This window comes from Atta colombica, unplaced genomic scaffold, assembly GCF_001594045.1.
Source record: "Atta colombica isolate Treedump-2 unplaced genomic scaffold, Acol1.0 scaffold295, whole genome shotgun sequence".
Taxonomy (NCBI): domain Eukaryota; kingdom Metazoa; phylum Arthropoda; class Insecta; order Hymenoptera; family Formicidae; genus Atta; species Atta colombica.
This window is the reverse complement of record NW_017259398.1, coordinates 390,043-413,634: the sequence shown is the minus strand read 5'-3', so window position 1 is coordinate 413,634 and position 23,592 is coordinate 390,043. Positions and strand designations below refer to the sequence as shown.

Sequence of the window (23,592 nt, the reverse complement as noted above, 5' to 3'; positions counted from 1 at the left end):
TATATATATATATTGTATTTTATAATGATTAAAATTTTGATTTTTTATTAATTTGTAGAATGTGTCATTAAAACATGTCAGTTTATTATTTACAAATGTAACATTCTATTAATGTAAGGTGATCAAATGCAATATATATATGAAGTAGGACTTGCAATGCAATTGCTCAATGTACTAAAAAAAAAAGGGAGAATGAAGAATAGAAGAAAGTAAAAGCAGACATTGTTTATCTGAGATTCTATATTATTTTATATTCCTTTTAAATTTCTTTTAAATTAATTTAGACGAGCAAAACAATTTATGTAAAGAATACTGATGGTCATTAATTAATGTAATAAACAAAATTGTGAAAAATTCTATAATTAACATATTTTTGAAATAATTATATTATTAGTATAAATAAGAATGATATTTTGTGTTTTTTTCTGTTTGAGATTTTAGGAATTTATGCAAGATCCTCTTTGAATTTGCTGGTGAAAGTCTCATTCAGAAAGAAGTATAAATAAAAGGTGTGTAACACGCTATAAGATATCGCAATATGTGTTAATATATATATAAGTGAATAAACATAGCTAATTACTTATAGCAAACGAGATAAAAGGATTTCAACATTCAATATGTACACTTTTAACGAGCTAAAAGTTTCTCACTGCTATGAATATTATTGAAATCTTTAAGTAGTGATGAATAATTAAGTAAATTATTAAAATCGAGTAAAGAATTTTATATTAAATAAATAAAAACAAAGAAATCACAAAATAATTACTTAAAAAATTGAGAAAATTATTCCTAATTTAATCAATAAGAATCAAAGATCACACAAAATATGTAGCTTACGAATAAAACACATTTTTTATATTTGATTTTTTTCACGTTTTTTATCACGTAGCTTTTTGTGACATCCTTCAATAAATAAAAATGTATCTCTATATAATTCTTTATAATGATAATAAAAAATTCTTATATGTTATCATTTAAATGATAAAATTCGTCTAATTATAAGTACTACTGCACACGCTTAAGTAAATTTGTCAAGTATGTGTAACATATTGCATAGTTATTTTGTCTTGCGTAAGTAACTGGAGCGATTATGAAAATTCATTCGATTTAAGTACTTGCATCAAACTGACTTGCAGAAGTAAAAACCGTATATACAGTGTGGCATGCTCAGAGTCCTGCATGTTATAAAAATCTTCTAAAATCTAATCAAAATCTAATCAATTGTTTGTTTGCGTATTGTTTATACTTAGTATCTTCGTCTTCTCTTTCTTTTCAATGCTTGAATATATATTTATCTCATTTTAAATGCAAACATTTTGGAGGATTTTAAGCAACGCGAACAGACGTCCTAGTTTCGCGATATGATAGAGTTGTAAATACGCACAAACACGCTTATGCAAGTTTATTAGAACTGTGCAGAGATAGAGTCTTCGTAAAAAATTTATCCAAATACATTACATTGCAATATTATTGGAACGTTTTCTTGCAATAGAACAAAAAGCGGACATTTTAATATTGTAGGAATTTTGCAACAATGATTCAGCAATGTTTCGCAACCACTATGCAATATATAATGTTTCAGTGAAATCATTCTGCAATGTTTCTGCAATCTTTCTGTGCTGTATAGGTATAGACTTACAAATTTTAATTTTTTGTATTTTCCGTACGTATGTTAGCTTGACATTGTAAAAATGTGGACTAAAAATAAAATTATACAACTAAAAAGCAATAATAACAATGGAGTATTCATTTTACTATTTGGAACCAAAAATAAAATCACTGGCATGAGTATTTCTATTTCTAACCTTTGACAGTAATCAAAATTTTTGAAGGATAGTCCACAACCATATTATTTTTCGCGATATAAAGTGAAACAGATTATTATATAGTCAAATCATCAAACATTAGTTTTCGCGATATAAAATGAAATATGTTATTTTTCGCTAAAGGCCATTAAATGTTGGAACATATTAAGAATTTGTTGGAACTTGTTCTACAATGTGCTTTTGTTTTTAGTTTCTTGCTTTTTGTTATTTTTTATCTTCTTGTCATTTTTTATCTTGTCTTTTTGCTTCTTATTTTTTTGTTTTATCGCTTGATATAAGAGTTAACGAAGTTCGAAAGAAGCAAGAAATACAATTATCGATAAAACGGTTGCAAAGAAATTAAAAGCAAAAAACAGAGCACATTATAAAATAGGTTTTAGTTTTCGTGGTGTAAAAAGAAACATACTACTTTTCGTCACAAAATTCTCAAACATATTATGATTCGTGATATAAAATGAAATGCTACTTATCGAACGTCACGAAAATCAAAACTCAAATGTATTGATTTTCGTGACGAAAACGGAAACATAATGTTCTTCGACATCTATCCTAATATCCGTATTCATAGTTAGGCCTTACATTTAAGATTTCCTTAAATTTATCTTCAAATGCTCTACAAATTATTTTGACTGCGTTTATTCCAAAATTCACTGCCAGTGCTGAAAATATATATACGTAACATAAATTGTAGAGTTTCGCTGACATTGAATTTTGGAACAGCTTTTATGGCTACTAAGCATCTAAAGATAAATTTAAGGAAGTCTTAAATAAGGTTCGACTATAATACGGACATAAAACTCAGAGTCTCATCCATTCCTGTCAATTTATTAACCTCGTTGTATATTAGGTGTGGGAAAAAGTTCGTGGCGTTTTTCCTGTTAGATGACATTAAAAAAACGTCAATTAACTTGGAAAATTTGTATCATCTAGATGTTATTTTCTATGTAATCACATCAACGTTTCTCAAGTTAATCGTACAATATAATTAATTTATTCTGCCCAGTTTTTAACGAATTTGTATTTTAAATAATTAACTGTAAACCATCCAGCTTGTGAACTTGTTATGAGACGAGCTCTCTTCGATCGGCAAGAGGACATCGACAGATCGTTACAACGTGAATTTTGAATATTACCATGACCACAGAAAGATTTTTTTATAGTGCTGAAGAAAGCTAGAAGTTAGCCGCAACGTACATTTTTTTATTATTTAACGTTTATATGAGTAATTTTATTAATTGATCTAATGTCTTATATATTAATGATTTTAGTGTATAATTGTATATAATACTCAGCGCACAAATTACAGTGCAGATTCCCTATTAATCTTTCCTATTAATCTTTATTGTATATTTTATTTATTAATAATTTAATATTTTAATTAATACAATTATCAATTTAGTAATTATCAAATTGTCAAAACGCATGATTTTCAAGCAAAATAGTAATTAATTTATTTTGCCCATAAATTAAAAAATTAATTTTAATCCCATTACTTATCTATTCATATTTCTTAAAACTCACTAATCAAAAAATCGACGTGCCTTAAATTAAAGACCTCGCATTGTAGCGGTGAAAGGAAATAATGTTGTTTTCTTGTTGTTTATTAAACAGCAATTATATTCGACATTACACACACACACACACACACACACACACACACATATATGTGTATATCGAATGTATCGCTCGACATTCTAAAATAGCAAGATCCTACGAAACTCACCTGTTACCTGTAAACTCGATCACACTTTTATCATTCACACGAAAACCAGAATCCTTGTAGCCCCAGCCGTTCCATTTTAATAACTCCTGCCTTAAACACCAACAATAATGTATACGTAAGTAATCCCGAAAGCTAAATACATATAATTATATCTTACGACATTCGTAACTCGAAATGTTCGAAATTTTTCCAACTATCAGTATTTGCAGCGCACATTTTTGTCACGTCACCGAACGCCGAAAACTGAAAACGCGATTTTTTAAAATTTCCGCATTATTTCTTCTGCTTAGCATTATTCCATCCACTAGATTCAATTACTATAATTATTATTGAAGCGAAGCAATGAGAAAAAGGAATACTTATTATTATTTATTTACGTATATAACAATAATTAAAAAAGGAAAATTTACTTGAAAAACGGAATAAGTCTTATTATTGCAATATTACAATTGCGCGTGCAATTCGCATTCACGAAGATATCATTTGAGACACGGGGGAGTCGCGACGTCGACAATGAGTCATTGCGAAATTTTATATACGTAAAGTGTACACAGCTGCAAGAGGTGTGGCCGACCGCGATTAAATGCACGTGCGTGGCCGGCGTGGGCACGATTGTCATTAATCATGTATATGCGTATATATATATGTATATATATATAGGGCGCATCTGTTCCTTGTGAATCAGTCGCGAGGACTACCGAGGAGCGAGTACGGCCGAACGTGAAACAGACCTGATTTTCGGCACAGCGCTCTCAAACTCGATCGGCTCGTTCGCGCTTGCCATTTCCGCAATTGTCTTATGCTTCCCTTGCTCCTCAGACATTTTCACCATGTAAAGTGCTTAAACTCGCTTGAGAAGTATCGCGAGGGAAATAAACTTAGAGATAACGAAGAAATAACCCTAAAACACGCGGCGACGGCTCCGCGTCTACTATTGACACGCGCACCGGCAAACCAAATTTAAATCGATAGAGCCTCCGCCTCAGCCTAACCATTCATCAACGCGCCAATCACACATATGATACGAACGGCCTATTGCGTAAGCTTCTAAGCATAGACCAACCAATCCAAAGCGTCCCACCGCGCCGGTCAACACATTCCCTAACAGCACAAAGTCGATTTTAAGTCGACTATTCTAGGCTGTGTCCAATTCATGCCCACACGCTCATGAATAGCATTCATCCTTGTTTAACTATAGTTAAACAACAAGGAAGAAATGATTCCACATTTATAAGTATATCGCATTAGACATCCTAAAATCGATATTGAAAGGACGTCTATACAAAGTCGACTCTAAAGGCCTGACTTAGCAAAGTCAATCCTAACAGCACAAAGTCGACTCTAAGTCGACTCTGAGTCGACTATAGCTTCTATAGTCTGAAAAATGGACGTCAGTAAGTCGACCTTAAACGATTTGGAGACGTTTCTAAGTCATACAATGTCTCACTTTAAAGACGACTGTAAGTCGACTTTAAATCAACGTCAATTTTAAGTCAACTAAACGTCCTAAAGCCGATGGGAAGGACGTCTGTACAAAGTCGACTTATAAACATATCGATGTTTGTGCTGTTAAAAAATTTACAGTCGACATATTGACATTTGTGCTTAGAGATTATTTCATAATACATAAAAGCCTTTTCGTATCAGTGGCTTAGTTTCCATCGAGAGTTTAAACTGGATCAGAATGTAAAAACCAACTACAGTCGAGTATTCCTCTATATATAGTCGAACTCTATGTATAGTCGAACGACAGGGGAATGCTCGACTGTTTTGGTTGGTTCTTACATTCTGATCCGGTTTAAATCATCAGTGGAAACTAAGTGTAGTTGCATTTTTTTATATCAAAAATAACTCTGGAGTTTTCTGAACATTGAAAGAAACAGCTTCAAGATAGTAATTTTGTATCTCTAATGGTTCCTGCACACAGAACGTGTAACGTTTGCCGCGCGGCGAAAGTTATTGCTAATTAATAATTCGATGTTCTTCTTAAAATCTGTTCTACAATGTGCTTTTTGTTTCCAATTTCTTGCTTTTTGCTATTTTTTATATCTTGTCTTTTTCGGTTTTTTGTTTTATACCGCCTGAGATAAGAATTAACAAACTCGAAAGAAACAAGAAATATATAGCAAAAAATACGAAACAGTTGCAAAGGAGTTAAAAGCAAAAGATAAAAAACAAGGAATAGGAAACAAAAAACACATTGTAGAATAGGCTTAAGTCGGCTTCATCATGCAAAATTTCTAGAAATGATGTAATATTACTTCCGCCGGGCGGCAAAAGTTGAATTGAAGTTCAACTTTTGTCACGCGTTGGAAATTATATTATATATCTATTACTTCCGAGCAAGCGAGACGTGATTGATTGGCTATCGCTAACCAATTTCCGCCGCGCAACAAGCATTGCTGCATTCTTGTGCAGAAGTCATAAGCCTATCCAAACAAAGGGTGAAATTAAAGTTTGCTCTATTATTGATAGAGTGTGTAACGTTTACCAATGTAGAACATTAATTCGATGCAGACCCCTTATAGTCAAAAACACTTTAAAGTATTTCAATAAAAAAACAAAAGAACTTTGCAAATTGATATGACAATAACAAAGGATGCTTCAAAACATTTGTAACATTAGGACGGGAGCACAGAATCTTTCATAACGCATTATGCATAAAAAAATAAATCAATCCAAGTCCTTCATGCTCTTTTTTTTTCCTATATACTGGAAACAACCAATCAAATTTTGGCCATAATGTACTTTCCTGCGTATAATAGCGTTGGCATATTGGAATAACCAATCAAATTTAGGCCACAATTTCACTGTTACTGTACATCCAAGAAATGATACATCTTGTTTTTTTATCATTGGCTGTATTCAGCGAACTCAACAATTGAGTAAATGCTCGCTGCTATTGATGTATTCTTTCAGATCTAAAATGCTGATTGGATGATCTAAAAGAATACACTAATAACAGCGAGTGCACTGAGACTGTCTCACATGCAGCGTGACTTGCGTAAGCGATATAATTTGATACAATTTGATTGGTTGACGCAAGTTACGCTGCATGTAAAAGCAGCCTGAGTCGTTTGTTGAGAAAGGTACCTACAGACTTTTATAAGATGTACACTCATCTTCGCTTTTTCTCTTTTCAGCGCCAAATATATATCTACCTGATTTTAAAGTGTAAAAAAAAATGTTAAAAAAGTCTAAGCAAGTCGAACACACCATAATCCAATGACCTAGTTTACATGCACTTGGTATGGCCAAGGGTACTAACTAGTAACTTTCTATCGAATGATCTTAATTTTGGCGATACGTATAAACATATGTACGATATGTGTATTTAATTAATCATTTTAATGCATATTATATCAACTTAGTACATCATTCTTTAAATACATCGCTGAAATTAAAATAATTTAATAGAAAGTTACTAGTTAATACGTGATCAAGTGCATGTAAACTAGACAAACAATTGTAGATCCGGACTTAACATTATTGTGCAAGCGTGAAAAAGTGAAAAATCATTTTCTTTATTTCTTTTAGCTTTACCAAGCAAGTTGAAAGGTGCGCTATTTGTATTATTCTATCCTTGTTTTACATCTAATAAACAACGAAGATAAATGACAGAAGTAGCGCTAATAGCGTCTTCCCGAACGCACCAAAAGTATTTGATAAAGTATGGTAAGAGACGCTCAGATTGTTTTTATAATGTTTACAATTGTATTTATTTATAATAATTCCCCCCCCTTTTTTTTTAAAGAAAAACGCTTACGCGAAAGTATTGGAAAACTTTAGGAATGGAGAATATTGATGGAGAATGACTCTCAATTATTCGATTTTTTTTTTCACTGATCTCACCACAACATTAATAGTGTGCAAGTTACTATAATGTACAAATTATTTTTGACAATTGCTTTCTTTTAAAAACTTCAAGTCAAAATCTTTCACAATGTATCTTGATTAGAACCTTGTTGTCAAAACTCTCTATCAGTATGGACATAAACGACGTAGAACCATACGACGAGGACGTGAACGATCAACCAGTTGATTACAGCAAGAAATATATTGAGAGAAATGCTCCAACACAAAATGAACATCTGACTGACGAATCACAAGCAAGCCACGCTTCAAAAAAGGAATTTAACAAGCGTGACAACAAGGTAGATTTATTTGGCGATTATGCTGAAACTGATCTTGATCAGCCTACAGATTATAGCTTGCGATATGCTGAAGATGACACTGACGAGGAGGAGAAACAGAATACCGAGTACTTTCCTGGCAGTGAACAAGAGGATACCATCAAGACTTATTGTACAGAAGGAACACCCTATGAAACTCCTTTTAACTTCTCTACAGCTACTTCCATGTCAGATCTTCGTGTTGAAGACATAAAGGAGCACATACTTGTGAAGAAGATATCAAAAAAGACTATTCAAGTAACCAGCAAAATACCTGTGTCTTTCATCAAACAAACTGAAACACTTAGTTGCAATGAGCAAGATGATCTAATAACAAAAGAACTTGAAGAAGAGAATTCAAAGGATACTGCAGTTCTTAATCCTGGACAAGTAACTCCAGAGAAAATAGTAAGTTATTATGAGGAGGAGGAGGAGGAGGAAACGTCCCATGGCTTTTCACGTGCTAATTCGCTTAGTTCTTTAAGTAGTGCAATGACTCCTCAGAATAATATTACGGGAGTTATATCAAAAGAAGATTTAAATAATCCTCCTTGTGTAAATAAGGAAGAATTGGAAAATGATGATCACAAAGTTGTGGGATTGAATAGCAATCAAATCGAATTGTCATCAGTGAGCAACAATTCTTTTGAGAACAAGAATAATCCACGTGTACTAGATAAAGAAGGTTTTATTACATATTAAACAATAAATTGATAAAATATTTTTCTATATACAATTTTAACAAATATACATGAAATTAATACATAAAGATATTATATTTCAGGGAAAATGGTGACATTTGGTGGCCAAGATTACTATGCAGAAGAAACTCCTCTAATGTTTTCACGTTGTAGTTCACTTGGGTCATTGAGTGGTTTTGAGCAATATTCCATCCATGATGATCGTAGTTCTGTGATTAGTGATTTTAGGTAAATTGAAAATGTATAATTCATTATAGTATCTAAAGTACAAAAGTTATATTTACATTAAGCATCAATATTGTAATATTATACTATGTGATTGTATTTTATTTCCAAGATTACTACTTCTAAGCAAATATCTTAAACCTTAAATTTTAATTTTAATGCTTCAATTTTGCAAAAAATATACTATTTTTCATTTCAGTCGTAGGACCAGTGGCGTAGTCTCACCCAGTGAGCTGCCTGACTCGCCCACACAAACAGTTTTACCAAGTCCACGAAATCATAAAACCCACAATACAGAATTTATATCAAAGATACAAGAAGCAGTAAGACCATCAGTCCAATATTTATGTAGGCAATGTTATTCATCACTAGTGATAATAATAATAATAATAATAATAATATAACTGTTTGTTTATCTGATATAAAGATTTAATCTAAATATTATCTGTTGCAGTATTTTCTAAACCGCATGTCACAAGGAATAGTGTTTTTGAAGATGACATTGCTACTTTTAAGGAAGAGTCAACACCAATTGAATTTTCTAGTGCGACCAGTCTGAGCTCTCTTACAATAGACGATGAAATTAAAATACCCAATGATACTAATAAAATATATTGTAAAGAAGGAATACTTGATATAAATGAAAAAGATACAGTTCATATACTTGAGAAAAATATGTTTAAAATGAAAATAAATAGTTCAGAAAGTGATGTGAAAGAGGAACAAGTAAGTGATGGTGATGAAGATGATGAAGATATGTTGGCTGCTTGTATTAATATGGGAATGCAAACTAATAGGTAATATATTATAGAAAAAGAATTTATGCAATAATTTATATAAATAAATTATTTAAAAATATATTTATACAGATATAGACAATCTCTGAATGTTCAGAAATCTGTTCAACCAGAATCGCCGAGCATCTTAATGCCATATCAGAGAAATTCTATTCCAAGATTGGAATCACATGTGACTCCTATTAAAACATCTGTTGGTACTTCAAAAAATAGAGCTGTGATGGAGATTGTTACTTCAGATACTGTACATGTATATTGCACCGAGGATACGCCTGCAGACATCTCTCCAGTAGGATCTCAATCCAATCTGTCTGCGCTCTCAATACCAAGTGTACAGGAGAACATAGAAAAGAATGTGTGTGAACAAAACAAATCAGTCGAGATTGATTGTCACAGAAATGACTTGTCCGATGAAAATTCCAATCTTTCAGGCGAAGATGAGAAAATATTAGATGAATGCATTCAATCGGGCATACCTAAGGTATTAACTTTTTCAATCTTGTGTACTTATTGTTTTAGAATTTTTACAATCTTCTATGCCTTCATGCCTAACTTCTATAACTTCATGCCTTTTCACTTAATAAATTTTTAATTGTTTAATCAATCTTCTAAATATAGAACGAAGAATCCTTTATTATAAATTATATATATATATATATTTTTTTTTTTTTAAATATTTAATGAAGCCATCGAATCTAGATTTCCTACTCTATAATTATCTTATTGTTATTTTTATTATTATTTTTATTCATAGGCGAGACAAATAACTCCGCTTCCAAATGGCATTCTGTTTGTTAAAAAATCTGAAACACTTTCGCACAAGTTTAACATATGTGGCACACCATCGTCTTCACCTGTTGAGACAAATCATGGAAATAAAAATTCCATGTTGAGTCCTAAATCGTCGGATAGTGCATCATTAAGACATCCAGACGAATTTTCAGATGATAGCGTGAATCATTCAGATGACGATGCAATTTTGACGGAATGTATACAATCTGCAATGCCAAAGGTTGTTACTTTAAAACTGAAAACTTTGTATCCGGATTTAAACCGGATGTTCTATGTACAGCAATAAGTTGTTAATTATATTATTTATTGGGCGATTCACATTTTAGGCAAGATTCAGTTTATCATCGACAATTAGATCGCCGTTAGCACAAACTACGGAAAATCTTACAACAACGAACATGCAGCCGTCCCCCACTTCATCAATATTTTTTCAGCCAAGATGTATGGAACAAAAAAAAAGTATAGTGAAAAAGCTTTTGTCCTTCGAAGATAATGGACTTTCTGAAGAAGAAGAAGAAGAAGAAGATATCATGTTAGCACAATGTATTAGATCTGGTATGCCAAAAGTAAGTTGTATTTATGTATAAATAAAATATACACAGGCACTCTTTGACGATGCTAAAGAATGAACACATTAAAAACTATACCAATAAGGGATATTTCTGCTTTATACTTGAAATATTTTATGTTTCGATAATATTCTAATATTTGATACATGCGATATAAATTAATTTTCAGGCGCTAAATTCTATGCCATCTACAGCAATGAATCCATCCACAATCAAAAAATCTGGATCATCTTTGAAAGACGCAGACAATTTTTCCATCCCTTCAGTTTCATATTTTGCGAATAAATCTCATTCTCCCAGGAATGCCGCGTTGTATTCACCGTCGTACAAATCTGCGAATATCAACACAACGGATATGCGTTTCACGAGAAACGTATCCGGTAATTTTAACTACTTCCCCGGGAAAGTAACAAGCAGTAATATAGCACAAACCTCCAGTCAGACATTAAAAAATTGTGATAACGGTACGCGCGAGAGAATAAACAATTCGCCGCATTGTGCTCGAAGATCGCCGCTTCGTCATACAGAGAGTCAAAACGGTAATTTTGTTGATAATTTGTATATGCCCCTGCAATCTCGCGACGTGAAATGCATGCCGATTTATAATAAGATTCAAAACAACGACGATTATACGTATAAAAATCACAATACAGTGAAATCTAACACGATGCCTTCGCGACACAGTTCAGTGAGTTCTCTCAATGAAGAAGGTTCGTTGATTTCTATGGAAGAATGGGCCCTACTAGAATTGTGCATTACTTCTGGTATGCCTAGAAACAAGTGTGTTAAGGGAACTAAACCTAATGAGAGTGCAATCTCCAATGGTCACGAGGACTGCGAGTCGATACCGGAGGACAATTATTCGGTGTGCAGTTACAATTCTTATGTTTGTAAGACATAACATACAGGTATCGCATTTACCAGAGTTTTTTTCTTTCTCTTTCTGGCAATTTGTACATACAATATTTAAGAAAAGACTGAATATTTTTATATCAATTAATAAATAAAGGATTATTGTATTTAATAGCGAAATCGATTAGCAGACTCATTGCATGTTAAAGCCATCATACGTAAATTGATGTATAAATGTGTTTATTATAAACATGGAAATCAATTAAATTATAAAATAATACGCTTTATTATGCTATTGGATGAAGCATGTATTTTATAATTCGAAATATTTTCATTTCACTTTTATTCACTGATAATCAAAGTACAATGGATTTAATATGTACCAATGTGCTAAAATGTCCGATCGAATTCGCTATATTTATAATAATTAAAAATTCCATTATGAATTGAATTGATAAACCTGAAAAATCGTCTTACAGCTTTGATTAATATTTTTTAAATTATTTAAAATATCAAGATATCTGTATTTTGTTGTTAGAGTTTTTATATTTAAGTTACTGATTATTTGACAATTAGACAAAATTAACTGAATCAATTGCATTTTAGATGATGAATTGCGATGAATAGATTATTAATCATTTAATTTTGACTATAATATGTAAAGAATGATTTTGTATTCTAAATGTTATCAACAAATTAATTTATAATAAACTTTTTAACTGAATTTTTAAAACTTTTAAATAATCAATATATAAGATGGGGCATTTTAATCGCCCCAAGTAAATATCTCGAAAATTAAGAGAGATACAAGAAAAAGTTTATATGAAAGTTGTAGGTTTTCTTAGGGGAAAGAAGGTGAAAATAACGGATTTTAGATAGAGGACACTACCAAGGTCAGGTTAAGGTCAACATGAAAATTTTTTAAATAGAAACCCCCATCTTTTATTAGATATTCTTATCTCAAGAGTTTTCCAAAACTATCTATAATTAAATTCATTTCATAAAATACTTTTCGAGTTATAAGGCTTACAGCACCACCGGCTTTAGCATTACCCAAGGTATTCGACTGATTTAAAATCTCTTTAATATTGTTCAGGATCTGGTTAACATTAATCAAAATCAAGGCCATTGAAGATTGTACCTTTTATCTTCATTTTTACATAGAAATGAATTTTTAGTGCAGAGTTCTGTGACATCTTGTTAGAGCTCAAAATTATATATATATATACAATAATATTTTCGTTAAAAATTTAAATTAAAAGTAGAATTTTAAAGCTTGAAATGTACTTTCGAATGTTACTATATTTTTTTGAATTTATGTGAGTTTTGCAATTTTTATATATAGAAAACTATGAGTTGCAAAAAGGGAAATTTTTCTTCTCACTTTGTGGGTTTGTCACATGTCAAAAAAAATTTGCGAAAATTTTCGATTATCTATATCATGAAAGTTTGGAATTTTCCTTACAAAATCGTTTTTTTTTCTATGATTTTTTTTTTTTTGTTTGTTGAGTTATTCGCGAGTTAGAGGTTGTAAGGGCATAAAACATATATAAAACATATATTAATATTAAAAAAAACTTCATATAATAAAGATAACTGGAATTTTCAGATAGTCGAAAATTTCACAACAAATATATTCTATATATAATTTTAAACTAACAAAATACAGCAGAATTTTTTCTCTAATCCAATATTTGGAAATGTTGCTTGCAGATTATTTTCAAACAATATATACAATATATTGCAAAATATTGAAGTTCCATTATTTTTCTATGATTTCAAATATAATTTAAGATTTCATTTTGTGTGTGTGTGGGTGTGTGTGCGTGTGCGTGCGTGCGTGCGTGCGTGCGTGCGTGCGTGCGTATGTAAGTCCATCAATATCTGATTCATTTCGTTTTTCAACCAAAAGTTTTAATTATAAATTTTTACAACATATTAAAAGAATGTTAGTTTGATTGAGTGCGTTCTTTTCTCCCATTCCTCAAATTTCTGACACTGCTCAGTCTAGTGATACTATTAATATGTCTGATACATACTAATACTGTACTATTGAATTTTGGCTACATATTTCTAACTTTGATCACCTGCGTGATATGCACGCATCGTATGCTCGCTAAGCACGGCCCTATTAAAGGTCTCATGATATTTTTATAAATTATTCAAATATATGAAAGTACTTTTTGTTTAGATATATCCTTGCATTCATTTATATGTATATGTAAAGGAAGAACTTATATGGTAACCGAAAATTGTAATTTACAATTTTTGAGAACATTTCATACAGGTTTGTACTTTTCCAAAGGTATTTGCATTTTTTTCTTTTATTTTGGAGAAGGATTTTTTATTCTGCATAAAATATTGAAGAAAACGAAATTTGAAAAATATGAAATATGATGTTCATCGGTAACTCCAACATCCCTTTAAAGACTCATACACTTTTGTACTTGGCAGCCAATTTCCCTGAGCCACGCAATAGTTTAAATTAGATATTTTTTCTTATTTTTTTCTACATCCGTCTTTAACATCTGCTATTTTGTAATACATTTTGTGTAATTCAAATTTAATTTACCCGTTTATTAAAGGGAATATTCATGCTTTAAGATATAATTCATTTTGATACGATGATTTTATCGCCATTTAAAGATATTAAAAATATTTTGCGTGTGATTACATATATATATATATGCATAAATTCCAAATGTGTAATATTATTAATAAATTAGTATTACACGCACATACACACACAGTTGCGAAATAATATGCAATCAACCCGATTGTTTTTGGATCGATCTAATATAAATTTATGCGTCATCGCGCATACGGTATTATTTGGAGTATCATGTAATAATTAATAGAGCAAAAACATTTTATATTCTCAATCTATTTTGAATGATTTTTTCAACTTTTCAATTTTATGTATTATAGAATTTCCAATGTATGTATTCCCAATGTAGAAACAAGCGGCGTTTCTCGTATTGATCTTGGAAATTGTGACCTTAGAAATTCTCTTTTTTCATATAAAACATTAATTTTTTTTTAAATGACTTAATTATCGCAGAATTTCTCTAACGAATTTCTCTTCTTTTTGTTATATTTTCACATATGAATATTTATCATATTGAAATACTTTTTCTGCGGCGGAAATCGGTGGATTCTATCTATTATATTGGGGAAAAAAATAGTAATATCCGGATCATACGGACAGTAAGTACTAACATAGTTTTTGCCAGTGATTGCGGAGAGCAGTCGGTCGAGCGTAAAGTCCGGCCGCCTTTTGACCGCTACCTTGATGCCCTTCGATGACTCGTAATGATTACCTGCACGGCATCATAGTCTATTTTCTGCACGTATAAATGTACGCAATGCACTGCCCGCACGACTATCTTTCACAGTATACCACGACGTGTCTGTTCGTGAAGTGGTTTCCGGAGGAGTGCAGATTTTTCCAGGTAAAGTTCTTTAAGGATATTTATGTAAATTTGAATCAAGCTCTGCCTTTTCCGGATTCTGTTTTTAGAAATTTTTAATCGACCAGTTTTCAATTGATTTGTTTGAATATACATCGACGATGACACACTTTTAACAGAAAAATTGCTAAAACATTATTATTAATATTTTAGTATTTTTATAATATTAACCAATATAAGAAACTTGATAATAATTAAGCAGGATTAATTAATAATAATGCTAATAGTAAAAATAACTATATAGAAAAAAAAAATAAAATTCTGTTTGTGCCTATTCAAAATATTTTTTTAATATTTTTCTAATATACATTACAAATAATTAAATGCTGAAAATATTATGTATTTAATCAGAAGACTGTTAATATACTTCTCGAAAAAAAAGTTTTGATATTTTTTTCATCACTTCCGAATTTATATCTATGAAATATATATCTTTGTGTTGTAATATTGTTTTGTTATTTTATTTAATAATTTATACATGTAGGTCAAAAAAATCGAAGAAGAAAATAAATAAAATATATACAAAAGTAATACTAACATAGATGAAATTGTTTTATGGATGAGATAAGAAAATAGGGCAGAAAAACTGGAATACGTGAAAATATTATCAAAATATTATCAAAAATCTTTTGATGAATAATATCTATTCTATAATGACGTTATTAACTTTAAATGTTAAACAAGGACAGATGATGCATCCGAACGAAGTTTCCAAACACAGCCAATATATTTTTTAAATTTAATTAGTCTTGAAGTTGTGATAATATTATTCATTTAATATTCATTTATAAATAATCTCTCTTTTCAAAAAAAAAACAAAAGAAATAAAGTAAATAAAAGAATTTTTTAATTATTCTTAAACAACTCTTAAACAACTTTTTAATTAAATTTAAATTTGAAATTTAGATTTGAAGTATCTCCTTATGGCAACATTCCAATTTTTAAAAACAATACTTGTTTTTCTTAAAACTTTCTCAAATTATTCTAAACTTTCTAAATTTTGTTCCTAAAAGAAAATTTACAAGTATTAATATAGCATTTGTACAAATATATAATATCGCGAAATTTCTTTAAACTACATATTTCTTTAACAATTTTTACATTTTTATTAAAAAAAATTGATGCAAAATTATCCACAGAATTTGCAGCTTAACAAAAGTGTACAGTTTAGAGTTTAGATTAGACGAATAAAGTTGATTTTCATCATATAAAAAAAAAAGAGAGAAAATGCGAACAAACTGCGTCACTAATTCACATTGATATTATTGGTCCTGAGAGACTGATATGCGTCTAAATACAGATGCACCCTCGTGCTTTCCACGTCCTCGCCTTCATGCTGACTGCAGTCGTAAGGGCCGGCTGTGACGATAAAACAAAATGGTACTCTGAGTTGCGATCCATAATCAAGAATTGCCCATCAATGACGCAAAACAGCTCCGATCAGGATGAATTATTGGATATTTTTAGAAGATGCGTGCAGCAGAGAGCCATTGACACTTTGGATACTCTCCTCGATGATGATGTTATTACGATATTCAACGGAGTCGATCTGATACGACTTCATTCAAACGATGAAAACAATACAGAATATAAGTGAGTTGATTATTATAATCTATATCTAATTATCCGTAAATTAAAGAGAGGAAGAGAGAGAGAGAGAGAGAGAGAGAGAGAGAGAGAGAGAAAGCGAGAGAAAGAGAGAACAAGTTAGGCACAGTAGGGAAGTAGATCAGAAATAGAACTCTGTCCGATAAAAACTCAAGGCTAAAGATATGCGAATCAGGGAGATATTGTTAAAGAAATTTTATCAAAATTTGCTGTATAATAGATTAATATGCATTGAAGCGTGCTGCAGTAAGATTGTAATATTGTATCAGAATTCGTTGAATTTCGGAAGAATGCGTTATCACGTGCTCAAAGTTCAGCCTTGCATTCAACTCTTTCAATTATTTTTCATAATATTGAAAATATATCAGAAGAGAGAAAAACGTTTATTACGTATCTCTGACATGTTTTTGCTTTGTAAAACTACATATTACCGACCACTTCATCGATTTCAATGATCTTGACGCATGTTGTCTAGGTCATTGAGTGACCTTCATCAGGTTTTAGCCGTCATTTATTAAAAAATTATTAACAAAAAAGTTTGAAAAATAATGCCTTTTTTCTACTATATAAAATAAATTTTCTGTTTGTAAAATATATTTTACAACTTTCCACGTAAAGCGACTCTTACCTCACTTCCTGCTTAGAAGGGGAGAGTCGCTTCGCGTGGAAAGTTGTAAAATATATTTTAAAACAGAACGTTCTTATTTTATATAATAGAAAAAAGATGTTTTTTAAACTTTTGTTATTAATAATTTTTTAACAAATAACGAGCAACGATTAAAATTCATTGGAGGTGATTCAGAGTCATTGAAATCGGTGAGGTCGTCGATAATATGCAGATTTATTTTTATGCTTTATTGAAATTACATAAGATACAATAAATATCAAGAAATACTATATATTATAAAATTAATTATGTATATAAGGGTTTGTAAATAATAATGTGCCGAATGAAGGAAGTATATGCGTAATTTTGCAGTTAATTGATAATGTCAATTGTACGATTAAAAATTAATTTCTTTCGAAGATGCAGATTGTAGTGAATTTTGTAAAAAGGAATATTAACTCATATTAATTATTAGGAATATTAATTCACGAAATTTATAATATTATTACGTTTAATTTAACATATTGTTGCAAGCCCTTTAAATAAAATTATATGTATATTTGCGATTAAAACACGCGCAGTGATTTTCGACAGAGATGATTCTGCTGATGAGTTAGAAGAGGAAGATATCAGTTGGTCGGCAATCATTTGGAATCGAATGACACGCGTTCTGCGGACTCACGCTTTTAAAATTGACGTTGATCGTATATTTAATGCAACTGCTAACAGTCTGATGTCCGCACAAAATCTGGATAATAATATCGTTCAGGGTGAGTCATAACGCGCTTCATAATGCACAAACTATGAAACTTAATGATAATTTAAAGTTAAATTTGCGTCTCACAGGTCGAAAACGCCGTTATCGTCGTAAGAATCACGTGTTCCCGCTGATGATGATGGGTCTGCTGTTGATGGGTACGATTCTAGTGCCGATGGGTTTTCAATTCCTTGCAGTGTTGGGTGGTAAAGCCCTGATACTCGCCAAAATGGCTCTTATATTATCCAGCATACAAGGTCTGAAAAAGATAGCTACTAGTGGCGTTAATTACGGATTATATCACGTCTCAGACGGTTGGCATGATAGAAGTCATCAGGTACTTCCCAATGAGGATCAAGAACATTATCCGTTATATATGCCTCCGCGTCCTTAATTCTTTGCCAAGTGAAATTTTAAGTACAAGTCATTCGAGAAAGTTCCAACTCGACGCGCATTGTCGACGCACTTTCATCGATAAAATAGAGAATAAAACAAGATAGCACAATCGAGAGTATTTCCTGAAATTGAATTATTCATGGCAGTGCTCTTGAATTAATAATTATATAATAAGAATTTTCCTTCGAAACATTTTCTTCATTATCGCACATTTCGCTGCAAGCTATTTGATCATGCAAAACATTCTACAATATTTGATCGATGCTACGCTAATTATGATATAGCGTATAATAGAAAGGCATGTTCGAGCGTTATCCGTCGACAAACTTCGAAAATAACTTTTTGTTTTTTTAGTAAAATATTTTCCTCTTCCAAATTTTTTTAGAATATTAATTTCAAACTTAATTTTTATAGATTTAATAATTTATAATAGAATAGAAATTGCAATTACATGCGCAAAGGATCGATATTTGAAAATATTTATAATTTTGTAGATTTTTAGGTCGCCGATACCCACATGTTGATTTATCTGCAGTAGAATTGTAAATCGGCAATGTATTACTGATAGATCTATAAAGACTGTATTATATTTTTGCAGTTTATTTTCATCTTCATGAGCACCGTTTAATCGTAAACATGAGAATCCATTTGCATTCTGTTTTATTCGGACATGCGAATCTCGTCGAGGATATACAGTCTGTCATAAACGTCGTTTTCATGTCTGATAAATATAAGAGAAAAAGATTATTATTTTGTAGGAATACATCCAAACGCGACCACACTGCGAGTATCAGAGCGTATGCATGTTTGGAAATAATAAAATTCTTTTTTAAATTTATATGACACTCATTAGTATAATACAAAGATAAAAATACAAATTACGAATACAATAATATTAATAACTGATATTGTTTCAATACAAATTGTCTTATAAAGTACTATAATACTAACAATTACTACACATAAATTGCATGTTGAAAATTAGCATTTATGTTATAATCCACCGCAATTTAATGGATTACAATAGGTAACAATCGTGGCTGTCACAAACAGTTGCGATTATTTATTCACAAATGTCGTCGAGATATGTCGCATTTCGTGTTTAATTCTATGGGAAAGCATGCTTATGCAATGACCACTATTTACATCTAAATAGATACCGTCAGGCAAAGCGATTTTGACATCTATAGATTAAACATGATTCTATCGTGTATAAAAAAATCGGAATTGAGATATTGACCGATATTTGCTTCTGTATTTCTGTATTTTAGCGCATAGAGGATAAATCCGTTAATAAATGAGCGATTATCAGTCAGTATCCTTGTATCAATACTTCTTTCTGTGATTGTATAAAATAATATAAATAATTACTATAAAATTTGATTTATTTCCGAATTATATATTTTATATAAATTTTATTGGATTGAATATTTATCTATCAAGTTAGTAGCCGTTTGTGTGTGTAATTATATTTAAAATTGCATTTATACATTTTTATAATCCAGATTGCTAGAAGCGGCAAATATTTGTGTGACAAATTATTTTCACAATGCGTGATTATTTACGGCTATAATATTCGGGATACTACTTATTAAAATTTAAAGTATTAGTTTCATATTTTTCCTTAAGTCCTCATCAATCAAATGTTCATCATACAGTCAAATTATAACGGTTTTCATCACGACTTCGTTCGCAATTCAATTATACTCCTCAAGCTCCAGCATAAAGAACATAAACATAATATGCCTTGTCTTAGTATTTTCGTTACGAAAGGGAAATCATTTATAAAGCTTATGGACGTTGTCTTGAACGACGGGCGACGACTCTTCGCCGCCATCATCGATCTCGATTATAGCTTGGAGATTAAAGCTGGACGAAATAACATCGTGTCAGGATGAAAGCTATACACGCGTGCGCACACTTACACACACACACACACACGCGCGCGCGCGCGCGCGCGCGCACGCACAATATATAATAAATATAATATATATGTTCGTGTATAGCAATGATAAAGTGCGCTAATCAAGTGATCTATTTTACTGACAGGATTGACGCGTGTCCTGTATTTCTGCTTCATGATTACGAACATCGTTATAAACATTAATATCGAAGAACATTTAAAATGTCAACCCGTCCTCTTCCCGGCGCGGCAATACAATATATATCGACACAGAACGTTGCGTTATAGTAGTATTTTTCGCATCTACGAAAGGATCTGTCGATAATTCTTGTTCCCTTTGACATTCGCTTGTGATATGTGCAAAGCTTATATCAAGGTATATATCGTATGAGTTTTATGTATAATCAATGAATAACAAATGTGAATTCGTTAAAATTTGAAAAAAAAAAGAGAAATAAGTTTGTGCTTTTGAATTGCTAATTCATTATATTATTATTGTATATTTACAATTTTTTATTTAATCTTCTGTCATATATAAACAACTGATCAAGGAATAAAAAATCTTCCTAAAATTGGGAAAGATAATCTTAGAAAAAATATTGAAACTCATGATCGTTGAAGTATCGATCGCTTAATGAATTTGTGGAGAGGAAGAATATTTCAAATCAAATTTAAAAAATACAAATATAAATGTTTTAACGAAAGAATATCAATTTTTTGAAATTTTTAATTTAAATTTTTTAATTTAAAAATGCTATAAATATATGAAAATAATAAAAAGGCTCGAACGGAATATTTTTGTCCTTTTAGATCGGACAAAGTGTAGATCGTGTTCCCGTCTTCAAATTCACCCTACAGTTATAGAGCTTCGTAGCGCGTAACAATAAGGCTTGGGGGTTGCGCGCAGTCAGAACGAAGCGAGGAGGCTGTGTAGACTAGCTATAAGAGGGACGCCGTGCGTCGCGACGCCATCAGAACACCTGCCGCGCTCGACCCGAGCTCGGCGCAACCCCCACAATATCTTGCGCTGCCACTTCGATCTCTCCGCAGCGATCGAAGGGCGAGGGAAACCGATCCAGCCGCGAGGGAGAAGCTTCAGTTCTTACTTGACTCGCTACGCGTTGTCACCTGTTTCTGTTCCTCCTCGATTTTTGTCATCAGTGAGAGATGTTCTCCAAGTCAACTTCAACAATTCTCTTGATCATCATCATCATCGTTGTCATCGGCGCGACGTTTCACGTTGCGAAAGCAGCAATCGATAACGATCGCCGTCAACAACAGGTAAACGCACCGCTAAAATGTATATTTGCTTAAAATATGTATGAAATATAACTTGAAGAAACTTATTTTAAATATCCGAGTTTAAGAAATATACAAATTATAAAATATACAAAAATATATATAATTTGAAGAAATATATATTTTTGACAATAAAATTAGAAAATGTAAAATTAAAAGTAAAACACATATATAATTATTTATCTTAATTATTATTATATTTCATTAATTTTTATCGGCTTTAATATGTTGTTTGGTTAATTCTTGAATTAATCATTAATGATGCTAGAACTAAGGATAATAAACACAAAAATAATTGAAATAATTGTGGTTATTAAAACTTTTTTAATAACAATAAATTGCGATCGTTTTCAAATTATTAAGAGGATAATTCTTATTTATATATACATTGCAAGAGTCACATTAAAAAGTGATGTTAATAAAGTATCTTAAAATGTTTATACTGAATGTACATAATTTTAATTTAATTATTTTTCTGTTTTTATATTACTTTCTTCTTCCAAAAATAATTGATTTGAAGACATTCAAAATTTAAGATTTATTCAAGAATTTTAACATACATCAAACTTAATGAAAATAATATTACGGTTACAGAAGACCATGCTATATGAAAAATTATTGTAGGTTTCTTCTCCAATCAATTATCTCTTTTTTTTTTAAATTATAATTGCTTTATGATTCACTTAATTTAGCTAATTGATGTTTGCTGTATTTTTCTGTTAGGATTAAATTGACGATCGATCGGTATGACTCAAATGTTTAGTGACAATTTCGAAAATGAGTTCATGATTACAATTATGTGTGTATTTATACACTGTGCACAATAAACTTTAATAAAATTAAAGAATTTAATTATATAAAAAAAAAAATAATTGAAGGAGTAATTATTTTATTGTACAAAAATTAAATTAAATTAAACATGAAATTAAATTAAAAATATGATACTTTTAAATTAATAAATGAATCTTATCAGACACGAGATTAAAAGTTAGAAAGAGAATTTCAAAAACTAGGAACTTTAAGAATTTTTTTTATACTACAAGTGACGTCATTTGCTAACTTATAATGAGTTTTGATTCTTTACTTACAAGTCACTCTTCGCTAGTTAGGATTTGAACTTCTTTTTATCACTTTAAGGAAATAGAGATAAATATAATATCAAGTTATTATATCAAAGATGAAAACTTAATTAGTTAAGTTTCCTACAGCTTTTTATATATAATAGATATAAAGCGATGTCTTTTGCGAGTTTTGATTAGAATTTTTATAGAAAAGAGATCGCATGAGCGAGAAAATTTTTGAATCTACATTACTTTGCTATTTAAAATTTGATTTCTATGACAAAATGTTGTAGAACTGTACTTTTCTATCGATATTAGCTAAAATCAGAAATGAGAAAATATACTGTTGACTATTAATCATAAAAACGTGCTTTATTATAGTATAGTATAACATTAATTTCTTGTGTATTCAAAGAGAGTTAAAAAGAACAAACAAAAGACATATAGATATATATCATTGTACCAGGGACCTCGCATGTCATATTAACGATATGCGATAATTACCTTCCGGCCGCCTCGCGATCACCGGCAAATGCGCCCGTATTGCGATTCGCGCCAGGGCCATCATTCAGACAGGAGACTTTGGCAATTACTATCGAGACAGGTTTATCTGGCAGGTGGGGACGGTTTTCATAGTGGCTCCCACATCCTCTTGCGAGAAATAATGTTAATTGAATAACGGATTTTTCGTTTCGCACACGCGCGGTAGTGGAAAATGTAATTTGCGCGATTCTTGTTCCAGCATGTAACGACAGATGCATCTGCCCGAACAAAATGCAACAAATGCTTCTATTTTAATCATACCGATATATATATATATATATGTGTGTGTGT

The 23,592-nt window shown here is 31.0% G+C and overlaps 4 protein-coding genes across 7 annotated transcripts in view; 3 read left to right on the top strand and 1 right to left on the bottom strand.

Moving 5' to 3' along the window:
• The window catches only part of LOC108690156 (alkyldihydroxyacetonephosphate synthase), a 16,162-nt gene extending 11,692 nt beyond the window's left edge, over positions 1-4,470 (bottom strand). Inside the window, exons 1-3 of one of the 3 annotated variants that reach the window (XM_018197311.1) lie at positions 3,960-4,022; positions 3,719-3,792; positions 3,550-3,639 (exon numbers count right to left, since the gene is read on the bottom strand). In XM_018197311.1, coding sequence (XP_018052800.1) covers positions 3,550-3,639; positions 3,719-3,765 — 137 coding nt within the window. In that variant the 5' untranslated portion in view covers positions 3,766-3,792; positions 3,960-4,022. Of the gene's footprint in view, positions 1-3,549; positions 3,640-3,706; positions 3,793-3,959; positions 4,023-4,280 lie in introns of those variants that run through there. The other 2 variants (XM_018197309.1, XM_018197310.1) reach the window with 2 other exon arrangements.
• A 2,616-nt stretch (positions 4,471-7,086) lies between these two features.
• Positions 7,087-11,747, top strand: LOC108690115 (adenomatous polyposis coli homolog). 2 transcript variants are annotated; one of them, XM_018197242.1, is made up of 9 exons: positions 7,087-7,224; positions 7,304-8,406; positions 8,506-8,650; positions 8,847-8,995; positions 9,102-9,444; positions 9,517-9,925; positions 10,199-10,456; positions 10,563-10,802; positions 10,975-11,706. In XM_018197242.1, exons 2-9 carry the CDS (start codon positions 7,536-7,538, stop codon positions 11,704-11,706), a joined length of 3,147 nt encoding a protein of 1,048 aa, XP_018052731.1. In that variant the 5' UTR covers positions 7,087-7,224; positions 7,304-7,535. The 2 variants fall into 2 exon arrangements, with proteins under 2 accessions (XP_018052731.1, XP_018052732.1); XM_018197243.1 differs by lacking the exon at positions 7,087-7,224 and having other exon boundaries at positions 7,536-8,406; positions 10,975-11,747.
• A 3,204-nt stretch (positions 11,748-14,951) lies between these two features.
• LOC108690146 lies at positions 14,952-18,517 on the top strand. The gene is made up of 4 exons (XM_018197290.1): positions 14,952-15,109; positions 16,428-16,720; positions 17,937-18,112; positions 18,189-18,517. The coding sequence occupies exons 1-4, from the start codon at positions 15,014-15,016 to the stop codon at positions 18,491-18,493; spliced, it is 870 nt and encodes a 289-aa protein (XP_018052779.1). The 5' UTR covers positions 14,952-15,013; the 3' UTR covers positions 18,494-18,517.
• Positions 18,518-21,498: 2,981 nt separating this feature from the next.
• Positions 21,499-23,592, top strand: part of LOC108690140 (corticotropin-releasing factor-binding protein) — a 12,741-nt gene continuing 10,647 nt past the window's right edge. The window contains exon 1 of the mRNA XM_018197283.1: positions 21,499-21,679. Within this exon, the coding sequence (XP_018052772.1) occupies positions 21,566-21,679 (114 nt within the window). The 5' untranslated portion in view covers positions 21,499-21,565. The remainder of the gene's footprint in view (positions 21,680-23,592) is intronic.